Here is a 13,119-nt window from a genome sequence, read left to right on the forward strand (position 1 = left end):
TGGAAAACCAAGAGCCAGTTACTTGAGAACTCTGCCAGGAGCTAGAGGGAGATGGAGGAAGGAGGAAGTGAGGCTTTCCCAGGCAATAAATCCTGCAATGTGGTATCTCTGTTAAAGTCCAGCTCAGACTCTCTACCCCGCACCTGCACTGCGTCCTTGGGTAGAAGTGGATGACGCCCGTGGAAAATGTTCACTCTCTCTCCTTGCTTTCTTGGTCAGGTCACAGACATTAAAGAGAAACTGAAGCTCTCTAAAAAGGTCTGGTCGGCACTGCCCTACACCATCTGCAAGGACGAGAGCGTGACGGCGGGCACGTCCAACGAAGAGGAATGTTGGAACGGGCACAGCAAAGCCAGGTGAGGGCGACTGGCCATTCTGATGGATGGGGCATTGCACACCCAGCCCGGGGAGGCTCTCCTGGCACCACTCTGCAGACCTGTTTATGCAAAAGGCAGCGGAGGGTGGAGGGACAAGTCGTCACTTAACAGGCAGCTGTTCAGAGTGACGGGTTTGATGGGCACCTGGGAGCACTTACTCTCAAGGTGCCATTAAGCATGGAATCCTTGTTCTGAATGTCTCGCCTCTGGATGAGGACGGAGGGACGGTGACAGATGCCGGGTTACGGATATCCTGAGATCACAAAGAGCTTTTTATGTTCACTTAATGACTTTAAGGTAGCGGAGCTATTTTTATCCACAGTTAAATTTGCACAGCTTACTGGTTTTTTCCATCACAAGTTAATCAGGAAGTGACAATTCAACTGTAATTTTTTTTTCCACCCTTGGAGGAAAAAAAAATATGGAAATCTCATTGAAAGGGTAAGGGGGAAAGAAACTAATAGACACCCAGAGAAGCCTTCTTATGGATCCTGTGCTTTGGAAAGTCCCATTGGAATCTCCGAATGAGAGATGGCTGTGTTCTCATTTTGCTGCTCTGCTGCCCAGTGCTACCAGTGTGGAATTTCTGAACTTCTTGATTCAGCCCAGAAATGGGCTTGGCCTGAGTTTTCCTAGGGTGCAGTAGTTGGACGCAGGAACTGTCTGGGAGTTGGAGGGCAGGGAAGACACCTGGAGAGGACTCTGCTCTAGCACTCCACCTGGGGGATGCAGGTGGGCAGATCCGCTGGCAAATTGGACTCAAGGAATCTTTGGGGATCAACCAGCAGGTGGAGAAGCTAAGAGGTGGGTTTGCTCTGGCATCTTACTGGGCAGTTTCAAGCATACGAAGTAGATGTAATGAAAAGGGAACAAGAAGATCTGTGGATATTAAGTTCAGAAGGCAGCAGTGCAGGCGGGGCACTCATTGGTATCATTTCTTCCACCACTGACGTGCGTGTGCTTAGCAGCTCTTGGTAATATTATTTGCCATGCTAGCAAGAACTTAGCAAGGTGAAAACAAGACCGCTGTAGAAAGAAGTGTCGTTATTTCAAGTTACCCACAAATATCCGTGCCCGAACCTTAGATGGTGAGGGTACAAAAAGACATTCATGGTATCGACAAAATGCCCCTCAAAAATGTTTAGTAATTTATCAGTGTCCAGCCTTTAGGAAGGAGACCTTGGGCCAGCAAATTCAGCTACGAATTAACAGCCTCTAATGAGTCTTTGCCTAATGACTGTACAAAAAGACAATGTCAAGGATGACCAGATGGCCTAATGAATAAAGTGGCTGATGTTCCGAGCTGCTCTGTTGCCCACCTGTGTTTACCCTTTAGCTTTGGCCAACACAGAGGCTGTGTTTTGAACTACATTCCCATGGATAGTTACACAGGGCCCTGGGTATTAGTGCACATGCAATTTCTTAGCAAAGGAAATTTAAAGAAAGGTTTGGGGGAGGGCTAGGGTGGGGCTATACTCCATCAGGAAAACAAATGGAAAAGATAAAGACCATTGAAGTGAGAGCGAGAGGAACCTGGAATGTTGCAGCTACGTTCCTCACTATGCAGTCGAAACTTGGACAGGATAAACCAGTAGTCGCAGGTTGTCCACCTGAAAGGGTGAAAAATGAAATCTCTCAAACCCTGGCGCAGAATGCCTTTCACTGCCTTACCTGGCCTCCAAAACAAATGACAGCTACGTACTGCCCTCCCCAGGTTAGGAGAACAAATGAAACAGATCCTTGGCTCTAGAAAAGATTGAGAGGCTCTGCATTCCTGCATTGAGTCCATCGGCGGTACTGTCAAGCACCCCCTCAGCCCAGGCACCAGGCAAGGCCCTGGGAATTCAGTGCTGTGTCATGGCAATGGTGTCTGTCAACTCGTGAAAAGGCACAGCGGCTGGAGACAGGATGGTGGATTTTGGATCCTCGGGTACCCTCCCATTGGACTATAGGCTAAGAAAGGACCACATAGGAGTTCCTGTGGTGGTGCAGTGGTTAACGAATCCGACTAGGAACCATGAGGTTTCGGGTTCGATCCCTGACCTTTCTCAATGGGTTAAGGATCTGGCGTTGCTGTGAGCTGTGGTGTAGGTCGAAGACGCGGCTCGGATCCCACGTTGCTGTGGCTCAGGTGTAGACTGGTGGGTACAGCTCTGATTCGACCCCTAGCCTGGGAACTCCATATGCTGCTTGGGAGTGGCCCTAGAAAAGGCAAAAAGACAAAGAAAAAAAGAAAAGACCACATAGGTGGAGATACATTTGGATCAGTACTCAGGGACTAGATTTGAATTTTATGCTGAGGCCCATGGGAAGTCATTGGAGGATTTTATACAGATGAGAGAAATCATCAAATTAATGCAATGAAATCATTTGCAGGAATATTCCAGAATTGAACCCTGTGTATTATTAAAAAGAGAAAGTTGTCAAATATTTGTGACACAAATTACATTGCCCTTGCAAAGTTACAGTTTCGTGGGGTGGGGAGGTTAGTTCCTTTCTTTGTAATTCTTCCACTGGAATGGACTCTTACTACTATAATGTTATATTTAATAGTATTGTAAGCAGATAACCAATAAATACATTGAATTATTATTATTATTTTTTTTTTTGTCTTTTTGCTATTTCTTGGGCCGCTCCTGTGGCATATGGAGGTTCCCAGGCTAGGGGTCAAATCGGAGCTGTGGCCGCCAGCCTACACCAGAGCCACAGCAACACAGGATCTGAGCCGCGTCTGCAACCTACCCACAGCTCACAGCAACGCCAGATCCTTAACCCACTGAGCAAGGGCAGGGATCGAACCCGCAACCTCATGGTTCCTAGTCGGATTCGTTAACCACTGCGCCACGACGGGAACTCCTGAATTAATTTTTTTTTGGTCTTTTGTCTTTTCAGGGCCGCACCCGTGGCATATGGAGGTTCCCAGGCTAGGGATCTAATCAGGGCTGTAGCTGCTGGCCTACGCCAGAGCCACAGCAATGCCAGATCCGAGCCGCTTCTGCGACCTACATCACAGCTCATGGCAACGCCAGATCCTTAATCCACTGAGCGAGGCCAGGGATCTAACCCTCAACCTCGTGGTTCCTGGTTGGATTCATTTCCGCTGCGCCACGATGGGAACTCCACATGGAATGAAATTTAATTGGAGTTTTCTTATCCAAATATTAATTGCTCTAGGAACATACAAGAGAAGTTTTCATTTTTAAAAATTCCACTGAACTATTTTTGAAGTTGAAAAATCAATTTGTAATGCAGACAAGCTATTTTTTTCCCTATTTTTAAAGTATGGATTTTCAGATGATAGGCCTTCCTAAATGTTTAGGAATGCTAGCAAGCAAAGAAAGGAAGGAAGGAAGGGGGTAGAGAGAAAAAAGAAAGAGGGAAGGAAGGAAGGAAGGAAAGAAAGAAAGAAAGAAAGAAAGAAAGAAAGAAAGAAAAGAAAAGAAAAAGAAAGAACGAAAGAAGGTAGAGAGAAAGAAGGAAGGAAGGAAAGAAAGAAAGGAAGAAAGAAAGGAAGGGAGGAAGGAAAGGGAAAGAAAGAGAGAAAGTTATTCTTGTCATCTGTGTGAAATAAAGAACCAGAACTTCTATTCTTTAAAAAAAAAAAATCTATCAAGTGATGCTGATTAGCACTGATAGATCTTATCACCATCTGGAGAGTTTAAACTCAAGCCTGTGGGATGAGGCGGCTGATAACTCGGACATTTCTTCCTCTCTTTGTATTTTCTCCATCTAACTCCTTCAACCACATTCTTTAGTTCACATCCACTCCTGCAGCCCTTGTATCCCATCTAAGTATCTGATCAGGCTTGTCTGCCATCACTCATTTTTTCCTGATTGTTTTCTGAGTGCTACCCCATACTCCTCTACCATTCTCCCTTGGTTCAGAAGCATGCCTCTTTCCCATGTTAACATTCCTGAAATCAGAAGGACTCCTACTGTGGATATATCCCTTTACTCCAGTATATACTATTTTCCCAAAGAGCTGTTCCTAAATGAAGAGCACCTGTTGAAATTAAGGATGACTTGAAATAGAACAGGATACACACAGATGTGGCTGCTATGGCAACCACAGAGTGAAAGCAGCTGTGTTGAGATGATGGTCGAGGGTATGGGAGCAGTGGCTCCCCTAGAATATGAGCCCATCCTCGTGCCCTGCTGCCACCTTTACCCATCTCTGTCACATCTCAGTCTGCTTCAGTAGCTGAGTAGGTTGGAAACAAGAGATGGGGTTGAAGGAAGAGGTTTTGCTCTTTGCAGGAGGAAATCACAGATGCACCAACGACCCTGTTAGCATTTAAATATCCGTTCTGACAAGACCAGGTGGTCAAGAGAGGCTCTTCCCTGCTTCCCCTTCCTTTGCCAACCTATTGGGACAATTTAAAGACCAATACAGGAGTTCTTGTTGTGGCTAATATCCATGAGGATGCAGGTTCAATCCCTGGCCTCGCTTGGTGGGTTAAGGATCCAGCACTGCCGCCAACTGCAGCGTAGGTCGCAGATGTGGCTCTGATCTGATGTTGCTGTGGCTGTGGCATTTGACCCCTAGCCTGGGAACTTCCATATAACGCAGGTGTGGCTCTAAAAAGTAAATAAGTAAATACCAATGCAATAAGGTCTTTGAGAATAGGTTGTAAACTCAAAAGCAGTTCTCAAACATTAATGTGCAGGCAGAAATCTGGAGGATCTTGTGAAAAATGCAGATTCTGATTCAGTAAGTCTGGGATGGGACTGGGAGTCTGCATTTCTAACAAGCTTCCAGGAGCTGCAGATGTTGCCAGTCCAGGGACCATGCTTTGAGTAGCAAGGCTCTAAGGCAGAGCTGCCAGATTTTAGCACATAAAAACAGCAGACACCAAGAGGAATGCACTTACACTTTAAAAAAAAAAAAAAGAAAGAAAGAAAGAAAAGATTTATTGTTTATCTGAAATTCAAATTTCACTGACAGCCCTGTATTTTATCTGGCAGCCCTACTTTAAGTTCCTATTAATATGTAAGATATTCCCTTTTTCAGTTCGAACACACGCCTCAGGGAGGATGTTACAATTTGCTGTTTTCTTTCTGTTTTCAAGGATGCCCTTGATGTTTCCTTTAATGGGGTATTTCTTTTTTTTTTTTTTTTTTTTTTTTTTTTTGTCTTTTTGCCATTTCTCGGGCCACTTTCGAGGCATATGGAGGTTCCCAGGCTAGGGGTTGAATCGGAGCTGTAGCCGCTGGTCTACACCAGAGCCACAGCAACACAGGATCCGAGCCGCGTCTGCAACCTACACCACAGCTCACAGCAACACCAGATCGTCAACCCACTGAGCAAGGGCAGGGACCGAACCCGCAACCTCATGGTTCCTAGTCGGATTTGTTAACCACTGCGCCACGACGGGAACTCTGGGTATTTCTTATATTAGAAACAACAACAGCAACAGGGTTGTGGAGGTCACGTGGTTCATTGTACCATCATCCACTGGAGACAGCCAGAGCCCAGGCCAGGTTGAAGTCATCTCAGCAACAAATTGCCTAAGCTTCAGAAGCGCATCAAGGAATTTCCACTGTGGCTCAGTGGAAATGAACCCGACTACTATCCATGAGGATGCGGGTTCAGCCCCTGGCCCCACTCGGTGGATTAAGGATCCCGCTTTGCTGTGAGCTGTCGTGTAGCCCGCAGACGTGGCTTAGATCCTGGATTGCTGTGGCTGTGGTGTAGGCCGGCAGCTGCAGCTCCCATTTGACCCCTAGCCTGGGAACGTCCATATGCCGTACCTGGGGCCCTTAAAAAAAAAAAAAAAAAAAAAAAAAAAAAAAAAAAAAAAAAGTGCATTAAGAGGGAATTTTAGGAGTTCTTGTTGTGGCTTAATAGGTTAAAGACCTAGCATAGTCTCCATGAGGATGCCTGTGGAGGCTTAAGGATCCAGTGCTGCTGTGGCTGTGGTATAGTCCAGCAGCTGCAGCTCCAATTTGATGCCTAGCCCTTGAACCTCTACATGCTGCAGGCCGGGCTGTAAAAAGAGGGAGGGAATTTTAAGTCTGAAATGCAGCGCAGCCTTCAGGATACAGTATACTATCAGCACAAACTTGGTTCTCAACTGAGATGCCCTTGAGGACCAAGGATGGATACTTTGAATCCCTAGTCAGTACCGGATTCAGTTATTATATTAGCTCAGGTTGCCATAACCAAATGCTTAAGACTGGGAGACTAAGACAGAAATTTATTTCTCTTTCTTTCATTTTTTTTTTATTGCTCAAATGAATTTATCACATCGGTAGTTGTATAATGATCATAACAATCTGATCTCACAGGATTTCTATCCCACAGCCCAAGCACATCACCCCACCCCCCAAACTATCTCCTCCGGAGACCATAAGTTTTTCAATGTCTATGAGTCAGCATCTGTTCTGCAAAGAAGTTCTGTCTGTCCTTTTTTCAGATTCCACATGTCAGTGAAATCACTGGATGTTGGTGTCTCATTGTATGGCTGACTTCACTTAGCAGGATAGTTTCTAGGTCCATCCATGTTGCTAAAAATGCTGGTATTTCGTTCTTTTTGATGGCCGAGTAATATTCCATTGTGTATATGTACCACATCTTCTGGATCCACTCCTCTGTGGATGGACATTTAGGTTGTTTCCATGTCTTGGCTATTGTAAATAGAGCTGCAGTGAACATCGGAGTACATGTGTCTTTGCGAGTCGTGGTTTTCTCTGGATAGATGCCCAGGAGTGGGATTGCTGGATCAAATGGGAGTTCTATGTTTAGTTTTCTGAGGCATCTCCATACTGCTTTCCACAGTGGGTGCACCCATTTACAATCCCACCAACAGTGTACTAGGGTTCCTTTTTCTCCACACCCTCTGCAGCACTTATTGTTTGTAGCCTTTTGGATGATGGCCATTCTGGCTGGTGTAAGGTGGTACCTCAGAGTGGTTTTGATTTGCATCTCTCTAAGAATGAGTGACATTGAACATCTTTTCATGTGTTTCTTGGCCAACAGAAATTTATTTCTCGTAGCCCAGGGGCTTGACGTTCAAAGCCAGGGTGCCAGGGGCTTGGGTTCTAATGAGAACCCTCTTCTTAGCATGCCCTCACATGGCAGAGAGATGGGGGCTCTGATCTCTTCTTCTTAGAAGAATCCCATTACAGAGGCTTCACCTTTACCAGCTCTTCTATACCTAGTTACCTCCCCAAGACCCCACCTCCCAAACCTATCACATGGAGGCTCAGGGCTTCCACGCATAGGTCTTTGTGGAATGCAGACATTCTGTCGAGAGCAGGTAGACCCAGAGGCACAGTCTACTTTATCAGAACATCTAAGAAAGAATTCAGGCCAGCGTCTGCCACTCAAGAAAAGTAGCCCAGCGTGCATCTTCAGTGACCAGTGGGAAAGTAAATTGGCAAGCAGAACTTCGCCTATTTCTCACTTACCCAAGCAACTTCTTAGAGAGAAATGAAAGAGGACACAGCAATACCTTGACTTATCTCGGGCAAACAGAAAGTGAAAGGGAGCTAGGAAGTAAGGGAGGAAAATCAATAATCATCTAGAAAGTCAAAGGGGAAAAAAACCAGAGTCACAGTGCAGGTTACAGCTATAAGCCTCCTAAAGCTTCCAGGATGAACCCAGAGCCACGAGGAGGACAGGAGAGTCATCTGTCACTCCTGACAAGGGCGTTCTGGGCAGCTGGTGGCCAGAATGAGCAGACCACACCGGAGCTAGAAAAGGATTGGAGGGCAGGCAGGAAAGCAAGGAAATAAAACTTCCTATGGCTGGCACACAGAGGTTCGAGTGCCGTCAGGCAGCAGCAGAGGAAAAAAATAAAGCCCTCGGGATGTTCGCATAGGCTCTTCCATTTCTGCTCTGGTTGAGGCAGAGTCTCACTTTTGAGACCGTGGCCACGGTGAGTGATCTGTGTCTTCCTTGAGGATTGTGTTCTCTTCCTGGGGATCCTTTTTCTAAGCTCCCAGGCATTCAGTAGGTGAGGGGAATGCGGGAGACGGTGCGATGGGGCAGAAGGAACACAGGGAGAGCTGGCCTGAGGCAAGTCCCAGGAGCACGTGGCTTTCAGGATGCAGGGCACGCGATGGCAGGGTCTTCAGGGTTCCTGAGTCCCTTACAACCAGATTCCTCCTTCTCTCTCATAACATGGATAAAACAGCTTTCTGCCTCCGCTCCTTGGAAGTTAGTGTTTTGCCACCACTGTGTCCTTTCTTTAAGATGCTTTCCAGAAGGAGGCAATCAAGATGCCAGCTGAGGGGCAGGGATTAATTGGATCTATTGGAAACATAGCTTTGGCTGGGAGCCCCTGCTGTCTTTGAAGGCGCTGATCCTCACAGAAATAACTGTGGTCTCCCAAGGAAATCCTTCCTGGGGCCAGGAGGTAAATACAGTAAATTGTAAGAAATAGGAAACATGGAAAAATCTAGAAAATTGGTCAGTCATACTCAGCAGCCGCTGAGTGGCTTGCCTAAGCCAAGAAACTGGAGTGGGTAGATTAGCACAGCCAGAAGAGGAACGAAACGGCGCGTGGTGATGAGAAATCAATCAGAGACAGTGACTTGGCAGGTCTGGCCGGACAATATTGTCTCAGTCTGATTGCAGGGTATGTCCCAAAGCCCTCCAGCTGTGTTTGAAACGACTGTGAAATGTCTGATGCACGCCCAGCCTGGCAAACACCTGGGCAAAGGGGGACGTCTGTCTAGGAAGAGAACTGGCAACTATCCCAGCTGGCGTTGCTGAAAGGCCACATCCCTTCTCTGGGATCCTGAGGACAGAGGACCCCACGGAGGCTCACTGTCCCAGGGGAAAGGGACCCCACCTGCAAGTGATGAAAAATGTGGCTACTCATAGGAGGAAAGATGCATGTTGCTGTCGACAGCTCAGCAGCCCTGAGAACGGGCTCGTGGCTCTCCTTTCCCAGGCACCCTGGAGTTTGCTGACTCCAGTTCTACCGAGAAAGGATGGTGTTGGCAGCTCCTGCCAACGAGTTAAGAGGCCAAGTCCGAGAATTTAGCTTCTGATCATTGGCGCCACCAATGAGCTGCATGTCCTCTAAGAGTTCCAAACCATTTCATGCCACACATTCTCCAGCTGGAGGAAAGCCACGGCAAATCATTCTCCTGTCCATGAATTCAGGCTTTAAAACTGGGAAGGCTGCTGCCACCAGCCCCTGCTAAGAAACAGGTTTGGCGTTCGAGGGAGCCATGTGAGCAACCCAATTTTCATAGGAATGCATCGCAGTCACATAGCATATTATATTCATCAAGCATTTTCATAGAGCGTCACTTAATATGGTAGCTTATGAAGCAAATAAGGTAAGTATTATCCTATAAATATAAAAATAATTATAGGAGTTCCCACTGTGGCATAGCGGGTTAAGAACCTGACTGCAGTGGCTCAGGTGGCTGCGGAGGCATGGGTTCAATTCCTGGCCCAGCCCAGTAACTTCCATATGCCACAGGTGTGGCTATAAAATTGTTTAAAAAAATAACTGCATAAGGGATTGTATATAATTATATGAGCTATATTATGTATAATTATATTATTACATATAATTATATAAGGGATGATATATAATTATATAAGGGATTATATATATAAGATTATATATAATTATATAGGAATTATATATAATTATATAAGGGATATATACAGTCATTTATGTATATGTATAGAGTAGCTAAGTGACTTGCCCACGATGACACTTGCTGGGTCCCAGAGAGATCTCAGGTGCCCCGGATCAGTCTCTGTGCCTTTGACCATGTCACCTTGTCACATGTCATTGAAGTATCTAATGCCACAGGCAACTGCAGCTCAACAATCTTTAAGGATTTATAAATCCACTTAAAACCTAAAGTCACAGTATGTTTTGAGTAATTCCCCTTGTCAGTCAGGAAAAATGGAGAGGGAAAAAAGTCATCTATATCAAGAACTTCAGGAAAAAATCATACAGAAAACTTCGATTTTTTTTAAACTGTGGTAAAACATACATAACATAAAATTTACCATTTTAACTATTTTTAAGTGTCCGGTTCAGTGCCATTAAGTCCAGTCACATGATTGTGCAACCATCACCACCATCCATCCACAGACATTCACATCTTCTTAAACTAAAACCCTGCACCCATTACACACTGACTCCGCACGCCTCCATCCCCCCAGCCCCGGGCAACCACCTTTCTGCTTCCTGTCTCTATGAATCTGACCATGTCAGGTGCTTTATGCAAGTGAAATGATACATTTGTCCCTCTGTGATTGGCTTATTTCACTGAGCACAATGTCTTTAAGGTTCATCTAGGTTAGCATGCTTGCGAATTTCCTTCCTTTGGAAGGCTGAATTATTATACGTATAGACCACATCTTATTTATTCATGTATCTGTCAGTGGACACGTGGGTTGCTTCCGGCCGTTGTAAATAAGCTGCTGTCAACGCAGGAGGATGAATATCTGTTCAAGTCCTTTCTTTCAATTCTTTTGGCTGCGCACCCAGAAGTGGAATTGCTGGATCATCTGGTAATTCCGTTTTTACTTTTTTTACTTTTTTTTCCTCTTCTTTTTATGGCTACACCTGCAGCATATGCAGTTTCCCAGGCTAGGGGTTGAAGTGAAGCGGCAGCTGCTGGCCGACACCACAACCACAGCAATACCAGATCCAAGCCATATCTGCAACCTATGCCACGGTTTGTGGCAAAGCCATATCCTTAACCCACTGGGGGAGGCCAGGGAACCTGCATCCTCATGGATATTGTCAGAGTGGACAATAGAAACCCTATTTTTATTTTTTTGAAGAACTGCCATACCGTTTTCCATCCCAATACACCATTTTACTTTCCCTCTAGCCGTGCACAAGAGTTCCAGTTTCTCCCTGCTTCAGCAGGCCCCAGCCTAGGAATGGTAGGGCCCTGAGTCAGCAGTGTCTCAGGGCATTGTCATGTATAGCAAGCACCAAAGGAACTTCCTCCACCAGGACCCCTTCTGGGGTGAAGGCTTCTCTTGTATCCTCACATGACAGAAGGGGCTAGGACGCCCTGTGTGGCCTCTAACGAGAGCTCTGACCCCCACTAATGAGCACAGAGCCCTCACGATCTAATCACCTGCCAGAGGCCTCACCTTCTCATACCATCACCTTGGGTATCAGATTTTTCAGCATGTCGCTTTGGGGAGAATACAAACACACAGACCATAGCAGATGTGCAAAAAAAAAAAAAAAAAAAAAAAACCTGCAAGGCATTCCTTCAGTGGTGCAATGAGATCGGCAGCATCTTGGGAGCCCTGGGATGCAGGTTCAATCCCCAGCCCAGCACAGTGGGTTAAGGATCTGGCATTGCTGCAGCTGCAGTTTAGGTTGAGATTTTCACTTGGATCTGATCCTGGCCCGAGCAGCTAGAGAGAAAGAGAGAGAGGGAGGGAGAAAATAATTCTGCAAAACTGCTATAAATTTAGTCCCTACAGCTGCTTTTACAAAACAGAAGGTGACCAACATGGGTCAGGGAAGCCGTTCATGTTCCACGCCACAGATGAGCTATTGGTGAACAGAGACACCCCTCTAACTTATCCTCATTTCTGGGTTCTCCCTGCTCCCAGCAAATGGGCATCCAGCTTTGGAACCTGGACTGTCTGCAGCAAGACTCTTGCTGTGCCTCCCGGAGCTGTGACATGCAAAAAGAGAATGCTGTCATGCCAGACAGCTGGTGCAAAATCTAATAAGGGGAAGCATAAGATGGGCTCAAAGATGCGTCCAGTCTTGCAAAAGATGAGCAGCATAGAAAGAGATCAAACAGGAGAGGCAACAAATAAATGGCCTGGTGCCCAACTGGGCTTCCATTGCTCCCTCAGGCTGCACTCTGGGCATCCGCACCCTCTGGATGTACCCCTGGAGTGACAAAACAGCCCTTTTCCTGTTCAACTGTGTTTTCCGATGTAAGTTTCCCCATTGTCTCTCAAGTTACCCTTTGAATACACTGAAAGGAGTGAAGGTTCTTGAGGACAGGGGTGTATTGTTACTTGTTTTTGCTGTAAGGAGCTGAGCATGGGCAGGCTCGGTTAGAGCTGGTTTCTTTGGCAGTCTGTATAGTTCCTGTGAGCTCAGATTCCCAAGGGCTGCAACCCCACATAAGCTGTCACAGCTTCTGATAAACGAGTCTTGGCGAGTGCAGTGCGCACAGCAGCTGAGAGAAACAAAGCCTTCCTCTGACTCAGCATAGGTACAGCTGCAGGGATAATTGTCCAGAAGGTCGAGGGGCCATGCCAGAGCCGATGGGCACCTTTCAGCCCCTCTTGCCTCCTGTGCCAGCCGAGGCTGCCCTCGCTGTTGTTAATTCCATGCAAGACCTAATATAATTGAATGTCAGTAACAGTTAATCCAATATCATATTTTAGCACTTTATATCAGGAAGACAATCTCAGAACCTAACAAAATATTATTGGTACACCAGATACATTAAAAGGCAACACAAACCTTACGGTTCCTGCAAAAATTAAGAAATACAGTTCCATGACTTTTTAAATTTCAATTAGGACATTTTTTAAGGTAATGAATTCTGTAAAGTTTTAGGAGAAAGAATTTTCAGTGCACGCTGTGTGTTTTATTATTCATTATGTGGTGAACATCATAAAGTCGATTTTGTTCAAGATACAGATGAAAGCATGGAGCCTATTCGGGGACCTCTGATTTAAAATGGGTAAACCCGTTCGTACACAAATACATCATGCATGAGATTTCAATACCTGAAAAATGGCCTAAATATAAACGTTTCTCTGTGC

General features: G+C 45.8%; 1 protein-coding gene across 2 annotated transcripts in view; it reads left to right on the top strand.

The window, feature by feature from the left end:
- GPC6 (glypican 6) overlaps positions 1 to 13,119 on the top strand; it is a 1,126,030-nt gene that overhangs the window by 1,101,365 nt on the left and 11,546 nt on the right. For both annotated transcript variants that reach the window (XM_021065371.2, XM_021065372.2), the window contains one exon: positions 220 to 356. In XM_021065371.2, coding sequence (XP_020921030.1) covers positions 220 to 356 — 137 coding nt within the window. The remainder of the gene's footprint in view (positions 1 to 219; positions 357 to 13,119) is intronic.

Source organism: Sus scrofa, chromosome 11 (genome assembly GCF_054392235.1).
Source record: "Sus scrofa isolate SSC_HxYL_T2T_F1_AM1 chromosome 11, Sscrofa_HxYL_maternal_Yorkshire_Landrace_v2.0, whole genome shotgun sequence".
Lineage (NCBI taxonomy): Eukaryota > Metazoa > Chordata > Mammalia > Artiodactyla > Suidae > Sus > Sus scrofa.